Source organism: Capricornis sumatraensis, chromosome 3 (assembly GCF_032405125.1).
Source record: "Capricornis sumatraensis isolate serow.1 chromosome 3, serow.2, whole genome shotgun sequence".
NCBI lineage: Eukaryota > Metazoa > Chordata > Mammalia > Artiodactyla > Bovidae > Capricornis > Capricornis sumatraensis.
Window position 1 is genome coordinate 151,671,713 of NC_091071.1, and position 25,558 is coordinate 151,697,270.

Genomic DNA, 25,558 nt, shown 5'->3' on the forward strand with positions numbered 1-25,558 from the left:
CGTGCCGGTGTAGATATAAATGTAAATAAAGACCCGGGACAGGGAGTTGCTCGCAATTGTTTTCTTTTAAAGGGGAGATGTATGCACACACAGAACATTATACACTTAAAAAATAAAATCAGCAAGAGTACAAAAATTTTAACTGGTGAATTATGTACAAAGTAGCAAGGGCACTGATTTTTGGCTATATATTTTGTAGGATTATTGCCGAGATTAAATGTTGTTGAGGGAACACGTTAACACCACGCTTGTTACGTTGGAAACCTCAATAAGTGGTGTTAACGCCCCCGCCAAGAGTAAATAGCACCTAAACAGAGTTTTAGACTTCGAGACCCCAATAACTCGCTTAAGGTATTGGAAGGAGTTCCGATGCGTGAAAGGAGGGAGAGTTTACAGAAAGTTGAGACAGAAACAACTTTTCTGTTTTTGAGTCGATCGAGTCACGCACTGGTGTTTATTTGCTGAGAGGGAACTGGGAGGACCAGTACGTCGAGGGTTGAGTAAAGGGACGGCCGCCGCCCTAACCAGAGCAGAAAGATCCCACGGGGGCATCTGGAAGCTGACTTCCTGCCGCTTCGGGCTGCCTCACACCAGGAATCCAGGCCAGGACCGGCCTCCCTAGCCGCCCTGCCCACACAGGGGGAAGAAAATTGACTGGAGTGGGCAAAAGCGGAGATACAGCCCCTCTGTCAGGAAGAGGGAGACACCGCCCAGCGCCGCCAAGACACACACCTGCGTAGGAGCAGGGTCACCGGCAACCCCCTGCGCGCAGGCGCCGGTCACCCTATCCGGGCGCTTAGGGCACATCACGTGCCGGGCTCGTCGCTCCGCCGTCACGTGACGCCCGTCCGCGGCCTGGGCGGCCCTCTCCGCGGTGTGCGCCCCCTTCCGCCTGACGCGCCCCAGGCGGCGGCCGCGCAGCCCTGGCTCCTCGCGGGCTCGGGCGGCGGCTGCGGCGGGGCTATGGCGAGTGGCGGTGGCGGTGGCAACACCGGCACTGGTGGGGGCCCGGGGCTGGGCCTGACCCTGGGCCTGGGCCTCGGCATGGGTGAGGCCACCGGCGAGGCGGAGGAGGAGGCGGCCACGGCCGAGGCGGTGGGACGCCTCGCCACGACGCTGTGGCTGCGGCTCCGCGGCTGGGAGGCGGTGTTGGCCGCAGCGCAGCGGCTGCTGGTGTGGGAGAAGCCGCTGCACAGCCTAGTCACGGCGGCCGCGCTCAACGGCCTCTTCTGGTAACGGCCGGGGAGGAGGGGGCGGGGCCGGGCAGCGCGGGAGAGCGGGGGCGGGCGAGCCCGGAGTACCGTTCCCCTTTCTGGGGAAGACGCTTGTCCTGGAGGGCTGGTCCACCTCCTGCTGTTTAAAGATCGTTGTCAGCCTGGGTTGCCCCTTTCCTCTGTCTTCGGGTGTCGAATTCGGCCTGGAGGTTCCCATTCCCCGATCAGTGGGCTCTTTTCGGCCTTTCGCGATGGGTGTAGGAGCCTCTCTCACCCACTCACCGCTGAGTGCCTGTCTCTCCCTAAGGTTGCTGTCTTCGTCCTCCCTACGGCCCTTCTTCCTACTCAGCATCTCACTTTTGGCCTATTTTCTGCTGGATTTGTGGCAGCCTCGCTTCCTCCCTGACATCTCTGGTGAGTGTGACTTGATTCATTAAGCAAGCCCCAATGAGCACTTGTTTTGTGCCTGACCCACCCGGCTTCGGTTGAATGGTGAGACACGTGTACCGCAGGCCACCTGCCTCCCAAAGCACGACTGCTTTCTTCCCCAGATGGGAAATAAATTTCCCCTTTCTCAAAATTCATGTTATTGTGTGGTTGTTCAGTCGCTAAATCGTGTCTGATTCTTATCCATTGAGTGGTGATGCTGTCTAACCATCCCATCCTCTGCCGCCTTCTTCTCCTGACTTCAGTCTTTATTGTGTGTAGTAGTAGTAAAGATTGTGGACTCCGCATCCAGATTGCCTGGGTTCCATTGCCTGCATCCCGTTTACCCTGTACGTGACCTTATAAAAGTCACTCGATCTCCAGTTTCATAAGGAGGAGGATATTCTTGAATTTATAAATACACTTCATATGCTTATGGTAGGACTTCACATATGGTGGGAATATTAGTTCTTACCAGGGTTTTCTTGTCCACATGTTTACTTAATAGACAGTTTAGAGAACTGGGTGCCAGGTGTGTGAGCTGTTTGGGGTGTATGTACATGTGAATGTGAATAAGATGGGGTTCCTATTCTTGAAAAGGGTAAAGCCTGAGGAAGGAGACATACAAACAACATAACAATGTAATACTTCCTGCAAATGGCATTTGGAGAAAGCACTTTGGGACTGCAGAGGAAGGGCAACTGTTTCTGGCTTGGGGAGTATTTCCCAGAGCTCTGCCCCTCAGTAATTTGTCTCCCTTCCCTCTCTATAGCGTCATCCCCGGAGGAGCCACACTCTGACAGGTGAGTGCAGACCACCCCTTGAAGAACAGACAAATGTCCAAACCCTGTCTTGCTTTGGTGCCAGTGTCACCGCCACGGTGCAGAGCAATACGGAGTTTCTGCAGGCACAGCCCTCAGCATAGTGAATGCACTGTAACAAGCTTGGTCCCGGGTTCTTATGTAGGTGTTTGTGTGCCTGCTGTTTTCAGGGCAAAGGGTTGGGAGCCCCGGGCTTTATTTCCCAGGTCCCAGACAGCCTCCCTTTGGGAGGCAGGGTTGTCCACTTTCTTAGACTACAGAGCTCATGGGCATTCTCAGAGGGATTTGAGTGCCTAGGAAGCTGGTGTCTGAGGCCTCCAGGGGTCATATCATGTCTCCCCAGTGAGGGTGCGGGGTCAGGAGCCCGGCCGCACCTGCTGAGTGTGCCCGAGTTGTGCAGATACCTGGCTGAGAGCTGGCTCACCTTCCAGATTCATCTGCAGGAGCTGCTGCAGTACAAGAGGCAGAATCCAGCTCAGGTAACCTCCCCCTCATCACACAACAGTGCTCTACCCGGTGGAGAAATGGAGGTGGGGATGGGGAGGAGTGACTCAAACTCCTTGACTGGAGACGAAGGATAAGGGCTGGGGCCTTCTTGAGGCAAAATTTACTGCTAGTAGCCTGATACAAGAGGCAGAGTAAACTTTTGGTGTCCTGACACTATTTCTTGCCAAGAGAGACCAAGTTTGAATTATAGGTGTTTGGCTGTGTCAGTTGCAAACTTCCTGAATCGATGATCCTGGGCATCCTCTTGACTAAACTGGATCACTGCGTTCTTAGAGGACATGCCCTTCCTTCCACCAGTGGAGCAATAATATTTCTTTCCCTGGATAAGTGGAGCACATACCTCAGTCTCCTGTTCTTAGACCCTGTGCTCTTCTCCGCAGTTCTGCGTGCGTGTCTGCTCTGGCTGTGCTGTGCTGGCTGTGCTGGGACACTATGTGCCAGGGGTTATGATTTCCTACATTGTCTGTGAGTAGCATCTGGCCCCTGCCCTTTCCAAAGCCCTTCCTTTGTCTTCTTTTCTTGGACTGACCCAAGGGGGGTTGTTGCACTCTCTCTGCCCATATACCCATTTACAGAGATCTTCAGGAGGATGCTGTGGGATAAGTGGAAGGAGGGCAGTGGATGTGGGAAGAAGTTGGCACAGCCTCAGGAAGGGACTTTGTCTCCTTCTGCCTTTCCTGTTTAGGCATCAGTTGAATGAGGGCTCTTAGGTAATAGGCATAGGGAGCTCTGAGTGGACTCTCTGACCCTCAGTGCTGAGTATCCTGCTGTGGCCCCTGGTGGTGTATCATGAACTGATCCAGAGGATGTACACGCGCCTGGAGCCCCTCCTTATGCAGCTGGACTACAGCATGAAGGCAGAAGCTGATGCCCTGCATCACAAACACGACAAGAGGAGTAAGGGGATCCCATGACCCAGGAGGGGAAGGCGGGGAGGACCTTGGTTTGAGGCTTGTGAAATGCCCTGGGATTTAGATAGTCTCCAGACACCTGTGGCTATGTTTGTCCCCCATCTCTGTTCCTGCTTGGTCACTGCCCTGCTGTTGTTCTCCAGAGCGGCAGGGGAAGAATGCACCGCCCGGAGGTGATGAGCCGCTGGCGGAGACAGAGAGTGAGAGCGAGGCAGAACTGGCTGGCTTCTCCCCGGTGGTGAGGTCCAGGGGTCCAGGGGCGATGGGCTGTCGAGTATAGGGCTGGGGGAGAATCTGCTTTAGAGCAGCCACCTCTCAAGGGGATGGGAGTCGGTGGCAGGGCAGGGATGCTCCTGGAAATGGGCTCTCTCACCCTTTTGTCTGTTGTGTTCATCGTGGTTCCCCTGCAGGTGGATGTGAAGAAAACAGCACTGGCTTTGGCCATTACAGACTCAGAGCTGTCAGATGAGGAGGCTTCTATTTTGGAAAGCGGTGGCTTCTCTGTCTCCCGGGCAACCACTCCACAATTAACTGACGTTTCGGAGGGTATGGGAAGTCCTTTGTCCCTCTTGATCTTCCTGTTCCCTGTCATGGGATGCTGGCTGTGCTCTCTGGTGATTGCCCCCATAAATGTTTTCTTTGGGGAGCTCATCCCTAGTTGTACACCAAGTTCCTGAAAGACCTTAACACCTAAGGCCTGGCCTAGCATCCTATGTCCTGAGTTCTCATCCTTGAACTGAGTGGTCCGTTGCAGCTACTCAGAACAACATGCCCATTCCTGGCCCTTTGTTTTCTGCACAGATTTGGACCAGCAGAGCCTGCCAAGTGAACCAGAGGAGGCCCTGAGTCGGGAGCTAGGGGAGGGAGAGGAGGCAGACCTGGCCCCTCCCGAAGACCTGCTGGGCTCTCCTCAGGCCCTCTCACGACAAGACCTGGACTTGGAGGAAGATGTGGCATCCAAGGAAGCCTTGCTTCAGCTCTCATCCCCCCTTCACTTTGTGAACACACACTTCAATGGGGCAGGGTCTCCCACAGATGGAGTGATGCTTTCCCCTGGAGGACCAGCGGAGACACTGAGCCTGGAGGCAGTGAGTGGTGACCTCACCACTCCTCCCAGCACTCTGTCACCCCAACTTGGCCTTGCGGAAAGTGACCCAGTCCCCTCCCCCTCCGTACTCCCATCTCTGCCCCAGGACTCACCCCAGCCCCTGCCTGCCCCTGAGGAAGAAGAGGCACTCACCACTGAGGACTTCGAGTTGCTGGATCAGGGGGAGCTGGAGCAGCTAAATGCAGAGATGGGGTTGGGTCCAGAGACATGCCCAGAGCCCCCTGATGCTCCACCCGCTCCACCCCTAGGGCCCGACACCCTGTCTCTGGTACAGTCAGACCAGGAGGATCAGGCCGTGGCAGAGCCATAAGCCTGGGGGAACGAGTTGCAGGCACAGTAGGGCTTCCTGGCTAAGGATGTCACTGTTGGCTCCTTTCCCTGCTCTCCTAGGGAGGAGCAATATGTGGCGAAGCTGGCTTTCAGATGGAGCCAGTCCACCCTCCGCCTGCCTGCCTGCCTGCCTGCCTGCCTGCCGTCCCAGGCCTGGGACAGTACCTGGGATTTGTTTTAAGTTTGTAAATAATTTTACATTTGGGTTTAGTGGTTATAAACAGGGCTAGGGGAGTCCTTCCCACTTGCCTCCCCGCCTCATCTCTAGTCTCATTCCACAATGCCCCAAGCCCTGACGGTCTGTCCTTTTCTTTTTCCTCCTTTCCTCAGGGACCTGTGCTGCTCTGTCCTCGTGTCCCACTCGGTTGTTTAGTTCAGGCACTTTATCATTTTTCTTCCTATCCCAGCCCCTTTCTGCTTTACTTCCCTGCTGTGTCCTGTCCTTAGCAGCTCAATCCCCACTCTTTACCAGCTCTTCCTCCCCAGCAGGCCCCAGCTAAGCTTTAGGGAGGCTCCCGTCTGGGAGGTACAGATGAAACCTGGGGTGTTGGGTCGGGTCAGTAGTTAATGCACTTAAGTCACTGTAGCCCGTGGAACCTCCACTGCACCCTTGCCCTTGTTCATCCTGGCCCTTCCCTATACAGGATGAGAGCAGGGATCCCACAGCACATACGCCAGCGCTGTGGTAGTGAGCAGGACCTCTGTCTTGTGGGGCGAGGGGCTTTCTTATCTTAGGAGTAAGGAGATCTGTTTCTCTGGGTCATGGTCCAAGTGTGGTGGGACCCCCTACTAGGGTCAGGAAATGGACAGTAACATCTGTGCAGGTGTTGACTGGAAAAATAAAGTGTTGATGGCTAGAACTGCTGCTGCCTGCCTCACTGAGCTCTGTCTCCCTCTGTGCTCTGCCCCTACTGCCTTGTTCCCTGTTTGCTCCTGGCTGTTTATTTACTTTTGTGCAAAACAAGGCCAGAAGCAAGGATTACCCTGACAGCCCTAACCTGCCCTTAGCGAGTTCTCTGTGATATGCTTAGTAAGGTTTAGCATGTGCAAATAAGTATGTGCAGGAGGAAGCTGCTTCAGCTTCCCAATCAGAAACTTTGAGACCACTGTGCACCACAACAGTTGTTTTCTAGTGTTTTCCACAAGCTTAACACTTACGTAAGAAGTCCTTACCCATCTGTGTACTGACGGTTAACTCCCTCAATCCTCAAATGTCTCTCCTGATAGAAGCAAACAAGCAGGACTTAGATACCTGCATTAAAATTGATTCCGAGGGGCTTCCCTCATGATCCAGTGGTTAAGAATCCTCCTGCCAGTGCAGGAGACACCGGTTTGACCCCTAGTCTAAGAAGATCCAACATGCTGCAGGGCAACTATGCCCATGTGCCAGAACTACTGAGCCCTTGATCTTCACCTACTGAGCCCCTGCACCGTAACTGCTGAAGCCCTCTCACCTAGAGCCTGTGCGTCCCATCACAACTGGAGAGGAGCCTCCCCTCGCCACAACTAGAGAAAGCTCGTGTGCAGCGACAAAGACCCACCCAGTGGAGCCATCAATCGATCAATCAAAGAATATTAAAGGAAAAAACTTTCCTGGCAGTCTGGTGGTTAACACTACGCTTCCACTAGAGGCGGTGAGGGTTAGATCCCTAGTCATGGAACTAAGATCCCACTTGCCACAGAGCACAGTCAAAAAGAGACTTAAGATTGATTCCAAGCCCAGGAACATGAAAGAAACAGTGTTTACACTAACAGTGCAACATTCCTGCTCAGCACTCTAGGTGATTTATACTAACTGTTTTTCCATCAGGACCCTGACATAAGATACTTTTATAGACGTTACCTTTCACAAAGTCAGGGCCTTAGTTCACGATGGAGCCAGAATCCAAATCCAGGCAGTCTGGCTCCAGCAGTCACCCTATGATAGGGAGCCCCTGTCCATCAATACGGAGAAGGCAATGGCACCCCACTCCAGTACTCTTGCCTGGAAAATCCCACGGACGGAGGAGCCTGGAAGGCTACAGTCCATGGGGTCGCTGAGGGTCGGACTCGACTGAGTGACTTCACTCTCACTTTTCACTGTCGTGCATTGGAGAAGGAAATGGCAACCCACTCCAGTGTTCTTGCCTGGAGAATCCCAGGGACGGCGGAGCCTGGTGGGCTGCCGTCTATGGGGTCGCACAGAGTCGGACATGACTGAAGCAACTTAGCAGTAGCAGTCCATCAGTAGGGCCCAGATGCGAATATGCTCAAGGATGTGGGAATGATACAGGAGCAGTCTGCTTATCCTAGCTCCACAAAGACTGGTCTCTTAGCAGTCCTTGCTCTTTGGGGAAGAACAGCGTTCAGAGGAGAGCCCAAAACTGGACAGATGGCTTTTTTCATGAGTTCACAGCCTTGGCCTCCATTCAGCTGGAAGCTTGATCTGGCAATGCTGCCTGGCTCCTTGAGGTTGACTTCTGTGCTGCATCTCTTCTAAGTGTGTTGAGAATTTTTTCCTTCCATGTGTTTCACATTTGCCTGAAAGGCTTTCAGGGATTCAAGTGTCCTCCCTGTCTTGCTGTTGGAGGAACATGAACTTGTAATCATCTAGAAATGTCTGAAGAGAATGGCCAAACAATTCTAATCATCAAACAGACAATTCTAATCATCAAACAGACAATTCAGGAAAAAATAGAATTAATCCAAAAAACAATTGCTGCCGTGGCCCCACCTTTATTTCCTTGTTTAACCTGTAGTTTGAAGACAGAGCCAGAAGACTGTACTGGGTCAGAACATTAACCAAATGTTTGGAGTTCCATGAGAGTCCATTCTTGACACTTGCCCTGGTCCGATGGCTGTTATATGTTTGTCTAGAGTTTTTCATTACCAGGTATTCTGGCCATTTCCTGCCTCATGATGAAAGGGACAAGAAGAAAGCTTTTCATATGAATGAAAGAAAAATTAAGCAGAAATATGAAACCTACAGTTAGGCTAAACAAAAAACTAAAAGTACAGCCCAGGGAAAGAAGGGTTCAGTTCAGTTCAGTTCAGTCACTCAGTCATGTCCGACTCTTTGCAACCCCAAGAATCACAGCATGCCAGGCCTCCCTGTCCATCACCATCTCCCAGAGTTCATCCAAACTCATGTCCATCAAGTCGGTGATGCCATCCAGCCATCTCATCCTCTGTCGTCCCCTTCTCCTCCTGCCGCCCATCCCTCCCAGCATCAGGGGCTTTTCCAATGAGTCAACTCTTTGCATGAGGTGGCCAAAGTATTGGAGTTTCAGCTTCAACATCAGTCCTTCCAATGAACATCCAGGACTGATCTCCTTTAGAATGGATTGGTTGGATCTCCTTGCAGTCCAAGGGACTCTCAAGAGTCTTCTCCAACACCACACTTCAAAAGCATCAATTTTTCTGTGCTCAGCTTTCTTCACAGTCCAACTCTCACATCCGTACACGACCACAGGAAAAACCATACCCTTGACTAGATGGACCTTAGTCGGCAAAGTAATATCTCTGATTTTGAATATGCTGATCTAGGTTGGTCATAACTTTCATTCCAAGGAGTAAGTGTCTTTTAATCTCATGGCTGCAATCACCATCTGCAGTGATTTTGGAGCCCCCCAAAATAAAGTCTGACATTGTTTCCACTGTTTCCCCATCTATTTCCCATGAACTGATGGGACCAGATGCCATGATCTTCGTTTTCTGAATGTTGAGCTTTAAGTCAACTTTTTCACTCTCCTCTTTCACTTTGATCAAGAGGCTCTTTAGTTCCTCTTCACTTTCTGCCATAAGGGTGGTGTTATCTGCATATCTGAGGTGATTGATATTTCTCCCGGGAATCTAGCTTGTGCTTCTTCCAGTCCAGCGTTTCTCGTGATGTACTCTGCATATAAGTTAAACAAGCAGGGTGACAATATACAGCCTTGACATACTCCTTTTCCTGTTTGGAACCAGTCTGTTGTTCCATGTCCAGTTCTAACTGTTGCTTCCTGACCTGCATACAGATTTCTCAAGAGGCAGGTCAGGTGCTCTGGTATTCCCATCTCTTGAAGAATTTTCCACAGCTTATTGTGATCCACACAGTCAAAGGCTTTGGCATAGTCAATAAAGCAGAAATAGATGTTTTTCTGGAACTCTCTTGCTTTTTCCATGATCCAGCGGATGTTGGCAATTTGATCTCTGGTTCCTCTGCCTCTTCGAAAACCAGTTTGAACATCAGGAAGTTCACAGTTCACGTATTGCTGAAGCCTGGCTTGGACAATTTTGAGCATTACTTTACTAGCGTGTGAGATGAGTGCAATTGTGTGGTAGTTTGAGCATTCTTTGGCATTGCCTTTCTTTGGGATTGCAATGAAAACGGACCTTTTCTAGTCCTGTGGCCACTGCTGAGTTTTCCAAACTTGCTGGCATATTGAGTGCAGCACTTTCACAGCATCATCTTTCAGGATTTGAAAGAGCTCCACTGGAATTCCATCACCTCCACTAGCTTTGTTTGTAGTGATGCTTTCTAAGGCCCACTTGACTTCACATTCCAGGATGTCTGGCTCTAGGTGAATGATCACACCATCATGATTATCTGGGTCATGAAGATCTCTTTTGTACAGTTCTTCTGTGTATTCTTACCACCTCTTCTTAATATCTTCTGCTTCTGTTAGGTCCATACCATTTCTGTCCTTTATCGAGCCCATCTTTGCATGAAATGTTCCCTTGGTATCTCTAATTTTCTTGAAGAGATCTCTAGTCTTTCCCATTCTGTTCTTTTCCTCTATTTCTTTGCATTGATCACTGAGGAAGGCATTCTTATCTCTCCTTGCTATTCTTTGGAACTCTGCATTCAGATGCTTATATCTTTCCTTGTCTCCTTTGCTTTTTGCTTCTCTTCTTTTCACAGCTATTTGTAAGCCCTCCCCAGACAGCCATTTTGCTTTTTTGCATTTCTTTTCCATGGGGATGGTCTTGATCCCTGTCTCCTGTACAACGTCACGGACCTCCGTCCATAGTTCATCAGGCTTAGTTACATGGTTATGTTTGCAGGGGAGGGCAATGCACTTTATGTGTTCTAACAGCTAATAGTATAATGTTGCTGCTCATAAACTTAATTTTAGGCTGTATTACTGGGGAGAATATAATAGCTAAGGTGTACTGTGCACAAATTAGAATACTTCCATAGGGTGCCTTGCTACACTTGTGGACAAAGTGACAAGTTGAAGAGTGCCCAGAAGGGAATCACCAGAAATAAATGCTGAAAATTCCATCACATGGAGCACATGGGGAATTGTGAAGGAACAGAGAATGTTTAAGCCAAGAAGGGAATGCAAAATTAAATCACTTCAGTGGCTATCAAACTTTGCAGGGTTATCTGTAGGACTTCTGAGGGCAGAAAATCTTTGAGCAGAGTTTGATTAATAATCGTGTAGGCAGGTCCATCAACAGATGAATGGATAAAGAAGTTGTGGTATAGACACACAATGGAATATTGCTCAGTCATAAAAAGAAATGCATTTGAGTCGGTTCTAATGAGGTGGATGAATTTAGAACCTATTATACAGAGTGAAGTGAATCAGAAAGGGAAAGATATTCTAACACATATATACAGAATCTAGAAAAATGGTACTGAAGAATTTATTTACAGGGCAACAGTGGAGAAACAGACATAGAGAATAGACTTATGGACGTGGAGGGAGGGGAGGAGAGGGTGAGATGTATAGAAAGAATAACATGGAAACTTATATTACCATATGTAAAATAGATAGCCAATGGGAATTTTCTGTATGGCTCAGGAAACTCAAACAGGGGCTCTGTATCAACCTAGAGGGGTGGGATGGGGAGAGAGATGGGAAGGGGTTTCAAAAGGGAGGGGATATATATATATATATACCTATGGCTGATTCATGTTGAGGTTTGACAGAAAACAGCAAAATTCTGTGAAGCAATTATCCTTCACTAAAAAATAAATTAAAAAAAATAACCGTGTAGGCAGAATTTGTTTCTCTGTTCAAGGGATATTGCAAAACAGATTCAAAAGATCTTTAGAAGTACAAAGATCAAGGACAGAGAGTGTAAGAATTTTCCATCATGCAAGGACAGTATATCACCATGTTATTTTGCTTTTAGTGTCTGAAGTGTCATGGACTTCCTCCTCCTAATCCCTTAAGTTTTGGTTTTTCACTGAGTCTATCCCTGGCTCACTTTTTCTTTGCACTCTGCCTGGACAGTTTCACATGTTCACCCATTTAGTTTCCACTCATATGGAAACTGATGACTTCTAAATCTTAGCTCCTTTCCCAGAACTTTTGACTAGGCATCTCCATTTGAATGTCCCATGGGCACTTCTGCTCAACATACCAAAAACTAAACACATGCTCTTTCCCCTCACCTTCCACCCCCCAACTTCCCTACACAGATAGGCTTTTTCTGTGTTTTTTATCATGCTTGTTTCCACCACGAACTCTAAAGACCTACATCCTTCTCTCTCATCCCATACCCAGTCAATCCCGAGTTGCTGCTAAATTGATGTTCTAATTATTTCTTGATTCACTCCCAGCCACAGCCCTGATTCACACCCTCCGCATCTCAACAGTTTCTCTGCCCACACTCTTGTCTCCTACCAAAATTTATGCCCAACAATGAGGCTAAATAATTGAAAAATACAAATTAGATGATCTTTCTGCTGTTTAATAGTAATCAAGGCTCTCCTACAAGGTATCATTCAAGCTTCCTAATACTGTTAAGAAGCCTTCTGAGATCTGCCCTGTCTTGCTCTTTACAGCACCAAACCCCCAAAAGATTATCCTTTCCTCCACTCAGCTGCATTGCCCTCCTCCACCCCTGCTCTACACTCCCACCTCTCATTCCTCCACTTGCTAAACACTTGTCTTTTAAGATGTACTTCAGACCACACCCCATATTTGAAGGCTCCCCTGATGTCCCACATCATGCCCCGATAGGAGACCTATATAATGCTTACTCAGTATACTGCTGTTTTTCCAAAGATCACATAGAATCTTCATATGAGCGCAGTGTATGGCACATATGGGTGTATGTGTATGTGGATAGATTGCTCCCATGATACTTGCTGTTGACAAGAGGCTTCAGTTCCTCAGGATACTAACCTCTCCCTCATCACACTAACCTGGTTGCTTGGGGGCTTCCCTGGTAGCTCAGCTGGTAAAGAATCCTCCTGCAATGCAGGAGATCCTGGTTTGATTCCAGGGTCGGAAGACCCCCTGGAAAAGGGATAGGCTACCCACTCCAGTATTCTTGCCTGAGAATCCCCATGGACAGAGGAGTCTGGCTGGCTATGTATGGTCCATGGGGTCACAAAGAGTCGGACATGACTGAGCAACTAAGAGCAGCACAGCCCATGGTTGTTTGAGCGCCATGACAACACCAGAGCTTCCTTCACTGGAGCAAATGGTCCAGGAGAGCAAGAGGAAAGCCACAGTGCTTTTTATGACCTAGTGTCAAAAGTCACGCTCTATCCCTTCCACCACACTATATACATTAGAAGCAAGTTACTGAGTCCAGCTCATGCTCTTTAAGGGAAAAGTAGGAAAGAAAAATTGTGGACTTTTTTTGGGGGGGCCATGCTGATTGCAGGATTTAAGTTCCCTGACCATGGATTGAACCTAGGTCACGAAAGTGAAAGCACTGAGGCCTAACCATTGGACTTCCAGGGAATTCCCTTGTGGACATATTTTAAAACAATTACACCAAACTGATCTGGAAATTATATTCAAGAATTTGGGCCAACAAGCTGCATATTACAAAAATAAAGACAAATAGATGAACAAATTTGTAACAATATATTATACACAGGATATAAAAAATACACATGTTAAGTTTATGTATCCTTTCTGTAATCTTCACCATCCTGCTTTACTGTAGGAACCATCCACCCTACCCCCATTTTACAGATGAGGAAATTGAGGCATAGTGGTAAAATGGCTTGCCCAAAGTTGCATAGCTGGTTGTGATTAAAATACTGGTTTTCAGCATTTTGTTATTCTCACATACTCATATCTTAAAACACCAAAATCGGATTTTAGTTGAGGTAGAAATATTCTTTCAACATTGGAGAAAGAAATCTGAATTCTGAATGATTTATAAATGAGGTATAGCCATGTTAAAATTTTGAACACACAAAGGTTTGTTTATAAAACATTGTTGTATCCCGCAGACTTCAAGAGGAATCAAAAGATGTAAATTCTACTGCAAGAATAATTATTCTAGTTCAAAGACACTTTAAACAAGTATATTAGGAACAGGTACTGTCAAAATTAGTATAGGGACTTCCCCAGTGGTCTAGTGGTTAAGAATCTGCCTTCCGGGACTTCCTTGGTGGTTCAGTGGCTAAGACTCTGAGCTCCCAACACAGATGCCCTGGGTTCCATTCCTGGTCAGGGAGCTCGATCCCACAGGCTGCAACTAAGAGTTCTAATGCTGCAACTAAAGATGCCACGTACCACAACTAAAGCCATGGAGCGGCCAAATAAATAAGTAAAACTTGAAAAAAAAAAGAAAAAGAAGAATCCTTCTTCCAATGCAGAGGAAGCTGGTTCAACCCCTGATCTGAGAAATAAGATCCCATGTGCCACAGAGCAACTAAACCACAACTGGAGAAAAGCCCAAGAACCCCAACAAAGACCCAGAGCAGCCAAAATTTTTTTAATTAATATAGGTCTTCTGCATCAGAATCTCAATCTAGAGTCAATTAAATTGAAGAAGATGGATACAAATCAGAAATTTTCCACTTGAAACAAAACTATATTTTGCTAGAAATTAAAAATATATTTATATATATCCACCTGACTAAGGTCCGTCTAGTCAAGGCTATGGTTTTTCCTGTGGTCATGTATGGATGTGAGAGTTTGACTGTGAAGAAGGCTGAGCACAGAAGAATTGATGCTTTTGAAGTGTGGTGTTGGAGAAGACTCGAGAGTCCCTTGGACTGCAAGGAGATCCAACCAATCCATTCTAAAGGAGATCAGCCCTGGGATTTCTTTAGAAGGAATGATGCTAAAGCTGAAACTCCAGTACTTTGGCCACCTCATGTGAAGAGTTGACTCATTGGAAAAGACTCTGATGCTGGGAGGGATTGGAGGCAGGAGGAGAAGGGGACGACAGAGGATGAGATGGCATCACGGACTCGATGGACGTGAGTCTGGGTGAACTCCGGGAGTTGGTGATGGACAGGGAGGCCTGGCGTGCTGCGATTCATGGGGTCGCAAAGAGTCAGATATGACTGAGCCACTGAACTGAACTGAACTGAACCTGGTGGTGGTTTAGTCACTAAGTCATGTCCAACTCTTGCCAACCCCATGGACTGTAGCCTGCTAGGCTCCTCTGTCCATGGGATTCTCCAGGCGAGAATACTGAACTGGGTTGCCATTTCCTTGGCCAGGGGATCTTCCTGACCCAGGGATCGAACCTGGGTCTCCTGCATTGCAGGTAGATTCTTTTACCAACTGAGCTATGAGGGAAGCCCGTATATCCACCTAGAGAAACAAAAATAACTCAAAGTTACCAAATGAGGTGAAATTATTTGAATGAAGAGAAGTTGGGGAACTATATTTGAAGTTAGATTTATAACCATCTCTTCAGATTCCTTTGAGAAATACAACACCAGAAAGAGCTTTTTAAAGCAGCTAGAAAAATTTGTACTAAAAATACACTTACAATTTAACAGTGATATCTTAATATACTTCTTTAAGAGATCACTATTTTTAAAAAGAGCAAATAGGGAATTCCCTGATGGTCCAGTGGTTAAGATCCCATGCTTCCAGGGGCTCAGGTTTGAGCCCTGGTCCAATGGCTAGATAGCATCACCAACTCAGTGGACATGAGTTTGAGCAAACTCCAGGAGATAGTGAAGGACAGGGGAGCTTTGTGTGCTGCAGCCCATGGGACTGCATAGAGTAAGACAGCTTAGCAACTGAACAACAAACAACCAGGAACTAAGATCCCACAAAGCAGGTGATCAAAATAGAATAAAGTAAAGATGTAAAAATAAATTTCATTTAAAAGAAAGAGCAAATAATTTTATTTCCAATTATTTTTATATTTTTACTTTTATTGGCATTTAGTTTTTTACTCTAAAATAATACTTCATTAATTTTATATCTAACATCCATATTAAAATATTAATGTATATATAACATTCATGAATTTTAAGCTTACATTTTTACATTTAGTTGTGTGTGTGTGTCTTTCAAAGATTTCAAGAAATTTTACTTTTTAAAATGCTTAACATTTGGCTTTAAAAGTAAACTTTTGTTTTCTGTAAAATAAATACTGAAATATCAGTGAAGTCATTTGCCAATCTGTCAACCTCTAATGGCTAGTAGTTATTGGCATTGCAATTTGAACTCACTCAGAAGAACTCCAGTTTTACACTTCATCTAAATCAGGCTTTATCAGTACTATTGACTATATGCACTACTGACATTTTGATCCAAATAATTCTTTGCTGGTGGTGATAGGAGCTGTCCTGTTCATTGTCAAATGTTTAGCAGTATCCTACTTATTAGATGCAAGGAGCCCCTCTCCCTCACTATCCCCCTCCTCCTCTGGACATTGAACAACTACAGGGTAGAGAGCTTAAGTTAGTCACCTCTATGCCCAGGGCCTTGTATAAAATCTGATAAGTCTTGGACTGAATCAAATAAATGTAACCTGTAAAATCATGTGAATTTGAACTATATGCTAAATTAAGAGTTTTCCAAAAAAAAAAAAAGAGTCTTCAATTGATCCATGGGAGAGCTAAGGCACTTCAGGACAAGTAACTGAATGTCATCACAAAGTTTGTTTCACTATATCATATACCTGAGAAAGCAAGGCAAACCTCAGTGAAGGGAGAGCCAGGCCCATCTTCAAATCTCCTGGGATCTGAGGTCATTTCCAATCAAAGAGCTTCCACATCTGGTTATTTAAATAGTGATAGATATTTGAATAGTACCTTGCTCCAAATCATGGCATTAGTTTTACACCTCGTGTTTTCCTTTCGGTTTCCCTGGTGGCTCAAGAAGCTGGCTGCAATGCAGGAGACCTGGGTTTGATCCCTGAGTCAGAAAGATCCTTTGGAGAAGGAAATGGCAGCCCACTCCAGTATTCTTGCCTAGAGAATTCTATGGACAGGAGAGCCTGACAGGGATTGGTAGAAGCTCTTTCTGGTGTTGTACTACTCAAAAGAATGTGAAGAGATGGTTATGAATCTAACTTCAAATACAGTTCCCCAACTTTTTCTTGTTCAAATAATTTTACCTCATTTGGTAACTTTGAGATCTTTTTGTTTCTTTACGTGGTTATATTTGTTTTTTGTTTTTTTTAATTTGTAGCAAGGTAAAGTTTTGTAGCAAGGTAAAGTTTTGTTTCAAGTGGAAAATTTCTGATTTGTATCCATCTTCTTCAATTTCATTGACTCTAGATTGAGATTCTGATGCAGAGGACCTATATTAACTTTAAAAATTTTTGGCTGCACTGGGTCTTCACTGGAGTGCTCAGGCTTTTCTCTAGTTTCAGCTCATGGCTTAGTTGCTCTGTGGCTTGTGGGATCTTAGTTCCCAAGTCAGGGATCAAACCAGCTTCCCCTGCATTGGAAGGAGTATTTTTTTTTAATATATTTAGTTTTATTTATTTATTTGGCCGCTCTAGGGCTTTAGTTGTGGTATGTGGGATCTTTAGTCGCAGCATTAGAACTCTTAGTTGCAGCCTGTGGGATCGAGCTCCCTGACCAGGAATGGAACCCAGGGCCCCTGTGTTGGGAGATCAGAGTCTTAGCCACTGAACCACCAAGGAAGTCCTGGAAGGCAGATTCTTAACCACTGGACCACTGGGGAAGTCCCTATACTAATTTTGACAGTATCCTGTTCCTAATATACTTGTTTAAAGTAGAACAAAGACACTATTATTCTTGCAATGGAAGTTTATTTTGTCCATTGACATCTCTGATTCCTCTTGAAGTCTGTGGGATACAACAATGCTTTATAAACAAACCTTTTTGTGCTCAAAATTTTAACATGGACAAAGGAGCCTAACAGGCTATAGTCTGTGGGGTCAGAAACAGTTGGACACAACTGAGTGACTAACACACTTCACTTGCGCTGAAAGGGTGTTTGAATATTGATAACCCATGGAGAGATTTGAGATTTTCCACACTCTGAGAAAATCACCACTTAAGATCTTTTCAGCTACTGACGAGGTTACAGAGTCGATGTGAGAGAGGCAGTGTTGTACAATGAAAGAACATGGGACTTAAGGCTATGCCCAATCTTGGGTTCAAAGTCCATCTCCATAAGCCAATGACTTCATCTCTCCCAATCTCAGTTTTCTTTATCTACAAAACGGGAATGTGTAATATCCACTTAAGGCTTTCATGGGGAATTAAATAAACTAAGAGATGAGTAATCGTAGGACAGGACAGTCAGCAAAATGGTTTTTCTTTCCCTTTTAGTATGCACTGTTTCTCTAAGAGTCAACAGTTATTGTTTAGTTACTAAGTCGTGTTTGACTCTTTGTGACCTTGTGGACTGTAGCCCGCCAGGCTCCTCTGTTCAGGGGATTTTCCAAGCAAGAATACTGGAGCAGGGTGCCATTTCCTTCTCCAGAGGATACTCCTGACCCACCTCTCCTGTGGCTCCTGCACTGCAGGCAGATTCTCTACCACTGAGCCACTGGGGAACCTCGCTAAAGAGTCAACTGAGGAGGAGGAAAACCACTAAAGAGAAAACCACTGAATTAATACTCGAGTAGATTTGGGCCCAAGACATCCTTACTGACATCCTCACTTTGACCTTGTCTGCTTTAAACCTGCTGAAGCTGATATAGGAAGTGTCTGGCTGCGGCTCCACCTGCTGATTTGTAGAGGAGCCGATTCCTGCTGTGCCTGTGGGAGACTGCAGCTCAGCTGAAGCACAAAGCTGCTTCGCAAGTCTGCGTGTGCTTTGCTGATCTACAAGACAAACGACTGAAGCAATGCTCAATCGCTAATTGATATCTTTTGACACTTCAGCTTCTTCAGCGTTACTGGTTGGGGCATAGACTTGGATTACTGTGATACTGAATGGTTTGCCTTGGAAATGAACAGAGATCATTCTGTCGTTTTTGAGATTGCATCCAAGTACTGCATTTCGGACTCTTTTTGTTGACCATGATAGCTACTCCATTTCTTCGGAGGGATTCCTGCCCGCAGTAGTAGATATAATGGTCATCTGAATTAAATTCACCCATTCCAGTCCATTTTAGTTCGCTGATTCCTAGAATGTCGATGTTCACTCTTGCCATCTCTTGTTTGACCACTTCCAATTTGCCTTGATTCATGGACCTGACATTCCAGGTTCCTATGCAATATTGCTCTTTACAGCATCGGACCTTGCTTCTATCACCAGTCACATCCACAGCTGGGTATTGTTTTTGCTTTGGCTCCATCCCTTCATTCTTTCTGGAGTTATTTCTCCACTGATCTCCAGCAGCGTGTTGGGCACCTACTGACCTGGGAAGTTCCTCTTTCAGTATCCTATCATTTTGCCTTTTCATACTGTTCATGGGGTTCTCAAGGCAAGAATACTGAAGTGGCTTGCCAGTCCCTTCTCCAGTGGACCACATTCTGTCAGACCTCTCCACCGTAACCCGCCCACTCATCTCACATGCTAGTAAAGTAATGCTCAAAATTCTCCAAGCCAGGCTTCAGCAATACGTGAACTGTGAACTTCCTGATGTTCAAGCTGGTTTTAGAAAAGGCAGAGGAACCAGAGATCAAATTGCCAGTATCCGCTGGATCAGGAAAAAATAAGAGAGTTCCAGAAAAACATCTATTTCTGCTTTATTGACTATGCCAAAGCCTTTGACTGTGTGGATCACAATAAGCTGTGGAAAATTCTTCAAGAGATGGGAATACCAGAGCACCTGACCTGCCTCTTGAGAAATCTGTATGCAGGTCAGGAAGCAACAGTTAGAACTGGACATGGAACAACAGACTGGTTCCAAACAGGAAAAGGAGTATGTCAAGGCTGTATATTGTCACCCTGCTTGTTTAACTTATATGCAGAGTACATCATGAGAAACGCTGGACTGGAAGAAACACAAGCTGGAATCAAGATTCCCGGGAGAAATATCAATCACCTCAGATATGCAGATGACACCACGCTTATGGCAGAAAGTGAAGAGGAACTAAAGAGCCTCTTGATGAAAGTGAAAGAGGAGAGCGAAAAAGTTGGCTTAAAGCTCAACATTCAGAAAACAAAGATCATGGCATCTGGTCCCATCAGTTCATGGGAAATAGATGGGGAAACAGTGGAAACAGTGTCAGACTTTATTTTGGGGGGCTCCAAAATCACCGCAGATGGTGATTGCAGCCATGAAGTTAAAAAAGACACTTACTCCTTGGAAGAAAAGTTATGACCAACCGAGATAGCATGTTCTAAAGCAGAGACATTACTTTGCCAACTAAGGTCTGTCTAGTCAAGGCTATGGTTTTTCCTGTGGTCATGTATGGATGTGAGAGTTGGACTGTGAAGAAGGCTGAGCACAGAAGAATTGATGCTTTTGAAGTGTGGTGTTGGAGAAGACTCTTGAGAGTCCCTTGGACTACAAGGAGATCCAACCAATCCATTCTAAAGGAGATCAGCCCTGGGATTTCTTTAGAAGGAATGATGCTAAAGCTGAAACTCCAGTACTTTGGCCACCTCATGTGAAGAGTTGACTCATTGGAAAAGACTCTGATGCTGGGAGAGATTGGGGGCAGGAGGAGAAGGGGACGACAGATGGCTGGATGGCATCACGGACTCGATGGACGTGAGTCTGAGTGAACTCTGGGAGTTGGTGATGGACAGGGAGGCCTGGTGTGCTGCGATTCATGGGGTCGCAAAGAGTCGGACACAACTGAGCGACTGAACTCAACTGACTGATCTTTTGACACAGCCCTTTCAATGTGGAAAGTGTTACTGGATTTCTTACTGTTCCTCCTTATTCCTTTACTCAGGACACAAGGAACCTACATCCACACTGTGTAGGGAGGTGGTGGCTTTGGTCTGTTCATCGTCCTTTCAAATCTCGGGAAGCTCCTAGGCTGCTGATTGGCAAGAATAGCTGAATCTGGACTATATCCCATCAGTCAGGAAAAGTCTGGCCTGAGAAAAAAGAAACTATGAAGGCTTCATTTCTCTTGTGGTCTCTTGAGGTCTCTGGCAGTTAAAACACTCTGGCTCATGCTCAAGACAGAGCTGCAAAGAATTTACTTTTAGGGTTCTCTAAGCTTTTGACTATCTGGACATTCATGGAGTAGGAGAAGGGAAAGAGGCAGCGTTTCTCTTTGTTTGTGAAGTGAAGTGAAAGTCGCTCAGTCATGTCCAACTCTTTGCGACCCCATGGACTACACTGTCCATGGAATTCTCCAGGTCAGAATATTGGAGTGGGTAGCTGTTCCCTTCCAGGGGATCTTCCCAATCCAGGGATTGAACCCAGGTTTCCCGAATTGCAGGTGGATTCTTTACCAGCTGAGGTCTGTTCCAAATAAGGTTTCAAAAATTGAAAACCAACAACTCTAAAGTCATGAGTGTAGAGGGGGAGAAAATGAATAAGTAAAATTCTTAAAACCAAATGATTATATTTTAACATGAAAAAAAATTAGGCCTTCCCTGGTGGTTCTGATGGTAAAGAATCTGCCTGTAATGCAGGAGACCCAGGTTTGCTCCCTAGGTCAGAAAGATCCCCTGAAGAAGGAAATGGCTACCCACTTCATTTTCTTGCCTGGAGAATTCCATGGACAGAGGAGCCTAGTGGGCTACAGTCCATGGAGTTGCAAAGAGTCACACTCGACTGAGCAACTAAATACTTTTGCTTTTGGTGGTCCAGTGGTTAAGAATTCACCTGCCAATGCAGGGGACATTTGTTTGATCCCTGATCTCAGAGGCTCCCACACGCCATGGAGCAACTAAGCCTGTGTACTACAACGACTGAGCCCAGTTCTAGAGCCCTCTCTGCAACTAGAGAAAGCCCACACACACAAATGAAGACCCAGCACAGCCAAAAACAATAAAATAAATAGATAAATAAATTTTAAAAATATTTAAAATCAGACAGCTAGGGCTTCTCCGGTGGCTCAGTGGTAAAGAATCTGCTTGTCAGTGCAGGAAACATGGGTTCAATCCCTGATCTGGGAAGATCCCACATGTCACAGAACAATTAAAGCCCATATACCTCTACTATTGAGCTTGTGCTGTCGATCCCAGAGGAGCCGCGACTACTGAAGCCTTGACACCTAGAGCTTGTGCTCTGCAACAAGAGAAGTCACAGCAATGAGAAGCCGCGGCAGTACAACTGGAGAGCTGCTGCCCTCTTGCCACAGCCAGAGAAAAACTTTCACAATGTAGCCAAAAATAAATAAATACATATGTTCTTAAAAATCAGACAGCTATATATTAAACGTATTTATAAGGCCCTGGCAGTAATTTAAAATTAAAAAAGTAAACAAAAATTAATCAATAAAAATAAAAACAAGTAAACAGAATATGAATCCACAGGATATGATGTCACTGTATCAGGAGTCTTTCCAGCTGTGAGGGGAGGCTCTCTAAAGTTGATTAGGAAGCTCAATGATCATTCCACTGCTACCATCACAGCTACCAACATATGTTGCCAATACATGGCAAAAATTCCACCTGGGTGAATCAAATGTTCAGTTTTATTAAGATGAGCTGCCACAACAGGTGTATCACCAAGGGAGCTTTGGGTTGCAAAATGTAGAAAATGTTGCTAATAAGGACGTTTACTCCCTTACATAACAAGAGGCCACATGTAATATCCCCAGGCTGGTTAATTTATCAGCGACCCTGGAACTTTCCCATCCTTCTTCTCATCCATCTTCAACATGTTGGCTTGTCCTCTCTGCTTGGCTCCACTCATGGTCACAAAACAGCTGCCTGAGTGCTAGATGTCACAGTTAAAAAAAAAACAGAGCAGAAACAATTTTCATCCAGATTGTATACACATATAAAGGCTTCATTTAAATCATTAATGAGGGAGCTGATAAAGAATACAAAAAGTTAATTCTCTGAGTGTTTTCAGGTGAGAAATGTATACATATCAATAAATGAACAAAATTATTAGGTTAGGCACAAAACTGATTAACATTTCACAGGACTAAAAAATAACACCTTTCAGGTTAATGTTTCTTCAACGCTATACAAGAACAAAACCTTATCAGTTTCTACAGGTTAATGTTACGGAAGTGTTAAGTCTGTGCTTCTATCAGTAGTGGACGTAATCAAATATACCATGACAACAGTTATATTCCCAAGAGTATCAGGTAAAGGTTAAGTTGGCTTATTAGGAAAACTCTAGAAGTATATTTTTAAAAGAATGATCAATTTTTTTCTTCTCTAAAGTTTGGGATAAATTTTTCTTCCAGACACAAATTGTTTTACATGCCTCAACAAAGGGGAAGTTTTACTGGCTTAGAAAAGTTGTATTTTTTTTTCTTTCTCCAAACTGAAGGTTACCAGTTCAGTTCAGTTCAGTTGCTCAGTCATGTCCAACTCTTTGCGACCCCATGAATCACAGCATGCCAGGTCTCCCTGTCCATCACCATCTCCCGGAGTTCATGTCCATCGAGTCGGTGATGCCATCCAGCCATCTCATCCTCTGTCGTCCCCTTTTCCTCCTGCCCCCAATCCCTCCCAGCATCAGGGGCTTTTCCAGTGAATCAACTCTTTGCATGAGGTGGCCAAAGTATTGGAGTTTCAGTTTTAGCATCAGTCCTTCCATTGAACACCTAGGACTGATCTCCTTAAGAATCGACTGGTTGGATCTCCTTGCAGTCCAAGCGACTCACAAGAGTTTCCTCCAACACCACAGTTCAAAAGCATCAATTCTTCTGTGCTCAGCTTTCTTCACAGTCCAACTCTCACATCCATAAATGACTACTGGAAAAACCATAGCCTTGACTAGATGGAACTTTGATGACAAAGTAATATCTCTGCTTTTCAATATGCTGATCTAGGTTGGTCACAACTTTCCTTCCAAGGAGTAAGCATCTATTAATCTCATGGCTGCAATCATCATCTGCAGTGATTTTGGAGCCCTCCAAAATAAAGTCTGACACTGTTTCCACTGTTTCCCCATCTATTTCCCATGAACTGATGGGACCGGATGCCATGATCTTCGTTTTCTGAATGTTGAGCTTTAAGCCAACTTTTTCGCTCTCCTCTTTCACTTTCATCAAGAGGCTTTTTAGTTCCTCTTCACTTTCAGCCATAAGGGTGGTGTCATCTGCATATCTGAGGTGATTGATATTTCTCCCGGGAATCTTGATTCCAGCTTATGTTTCTTCCAGTCCAGCGTTTCTCATGATGTACTCTGCATATAAGTTAAACAAGCAGGGTGACAATATACAGCCTTGACATACTCCTTTTCCTGTTTGGAACCAGTCTGTTGTTCCATGTCCAGTTCTAACTGTTGCTTCCTGACCTGCATACAGATTTCTCAAGAGGCAGGTCAGGTGCTCTGGTATTCCCATCTCTTGAAGCATTTTCCACAGCTTATTGTGATCCACACAGTCAAAGGCTTTGGCATAGTCAATAAAGCAGAAATAGATGTTTTTCTGGAACTCTCTTGCTTTTTCCATGATCCAGCGGATGTTGGCAATTTGATCTCTGGTTCCTCTGCCTTTTCTAAAACCAGCTTGAACATTAGGAAGTTCATGGTTCACGTATTGCTGAAGCCTGGCTTGGACAATTTTGAGCATTACTTTACTAGCGTGTGAGATGAGTGCAATTGTGTGGTAGTTTGAGCATTCTTTGGCATTGCCTTTCTTTGGGATTGCAATGAAAACGGACCTTTTCTAGTCCTGTGGCCACTGCTGAGTTTTCCAAACTTGCTGGCATATTGAGTGCAGCACTTTCATAGCATCATCTCTCAGGATTTGAAACAGCTCCACTGGAATTCCATCACCTCCACTAGGTTTGTTTGTAGTGATGCTTTCTAAGGCCCACTTGACTTCACATTCCAGGATGTCTGGCTCTAGATGAGTGACCACACCATCATGATTATCTGGGTCATGAAGATCTTTTTTGTACAGTTCTTCTGTGTATTCTTACCACCTCTTCTTAATATCTTCTGCTTCTGTTAGGTCCATACCATTTCTGTCCTTTATCGAGCCCATCTTTGCATGAAATGTTCCCTTGGTATCTCTAATTTTCTTGAAGAGCTCTCTAGTCTTTCCCATTCTGTTCTTTTCCTCTATTTCTTTGCATTGATCACTGAGGAAGGCTTTCTTATCTCTCCTTGCTATTCTTTGGAATTCTGCATTCAGATGCTTATGGGATGGTAGATGGAAATCAATGTAGTGTTTGGCAACTAAAATTTTTTAAAAATGAAATAGAACATCGAAGTATATTAAGCACAATAAGATCAAGTATTAGGTATGTGTGTGTGTGTTAGGTTATAAAATGTAATTCTTATTGTGAGAAATTGTTTAAAAGTTTGAAAAATATTGACTTAAACCATTTAAGACTCTTCGTGGGAGCAGGAAAGGGACCCATGCGAAACACAACTGCTTGGAAAAGGATGATTAAAATCAGAGTTTTGTCCTCAAGGTGGGAACTGGGGAATGACTTTTTGGTCGAGTAGCCTACAACTGAAGACTGACCAAGCAGTGACTTGTCTTGTTGTTTTTCTCCTCAAACCCCTTGAGCTGAGAGAAATGCCTTCTGGCTACTGTATATCTGTGTTTCACTATCTGCTTCATTACTTCAAGCTCAGGATGGCTCAAATATCATAAAGTCACCCTCCCTGGCCCCTGCTTTTTTGATACTAGTTGTCCCTCAAATATCTGTTCTCCTTAACTGACATAATTGAAATTTTATCTGGGAACATGGCCACCCAGCTAAAGACTATTTTCCCAGTCTCTCTGGAGCTAAGTATGATCATGTGACTAAGTGCTGGGCTATACTAGGGTCACAGAAATGATGTAGGCAAAGTCAGGGTCATACCTTTAAATGGTGGGGGACAGGGGGCAGGGAGAGGATGGAGGAGATGCCTTCTTTTTCTTCTCCCTCTTTCTGCTGCCTAGAACAAGAACTCATCTGGGACCGCACAGACAAAGGCAACACCTTAGGGATGGTGATGCAGCAAAAAAGGAGGTGTCCACGTCCCTGACAGGTGCTGCCATGCCAGCCAGCCCTGTATAATTACATAAGGAAGAAGTTAAACTTCTTCCTCATTTATGCCACTATTTTTGAGTCCCTGTTATGGCAG

General features: G+C 45.4%; 1 protein-coding gene across 2 annotated transcripts; it reads left to right on the forward strand.

Moving 5' to 3' along the window:
• Window positions 1-963: 963 nt before the first annotated feature.
• RETREG2 (reticulophagy regulator family member 2) lies at window positions 964-6,146 on the forward strand. 2 transcript variants are annotated; one of them, XM_068968015.1, is made up of 10 exons: window positions 1,040-1,232; window positions 1,522-1,628; window positions 2,413-2,443; window positions 2,805-2,940; window positions 3,349-3,433; window positions 3,722-3,865; window positions 4,023-4,117; window positions 4,290-4,425; window positions 4,681-4,967; window positions 5,073-6,146. In XM_068968015.1, exons 1-10 carry the CDS (start codon window positions 1,045-1,047, stop codon window positions 5,295-5,297), a joined length of 1,434 nt encoding a protein of 477 aa, XP_068824116.1. In that variant the 5' UTR covers window positions 1,040-1,044; the 3' UTR covers window positions 5,298-6,146. The 2 variants fall into 2 exon arrangements, with proteins under 2 accessions (XP_068824115.1, XP_068824116.1); XM_068968014.1 differs by having other exon boundaries at window positions 964-1,232; window positions 4,681-6,146.
• The last annotated feature ends 19,412 nt before the right edge of the window (window positions 6,147-25,558 follow it).

What these genes read in the sequence shown, in the direction of transcription:
- RETREG2 (XM_068968014.1), top strand. Translation starts at nt 964, where the DNA reads ATGGCGAGTGGCGGTGGCGGTGGCAACACCGGCACTGGTGGGGGCCCG. An exon ending in GCGCTCAACGGCCTCTTCTG is followed by an intron (nt 1,233 to 1,521) that starts GTAACGGCCGGG and finishes TCTCTCCCTAAG; the next exon opens with GTTGCTGTCTTCGTCCTCCC. An exon ending in AGAGGCAGAATCCAGCTCAG is followed by an intron (nt 2,941 to 3,348) that starts GTAACCTCCCCC and finishes TCTTCTCCGCAG; the next exon opens with TTCTGCGTGCGTGTCTGCTC.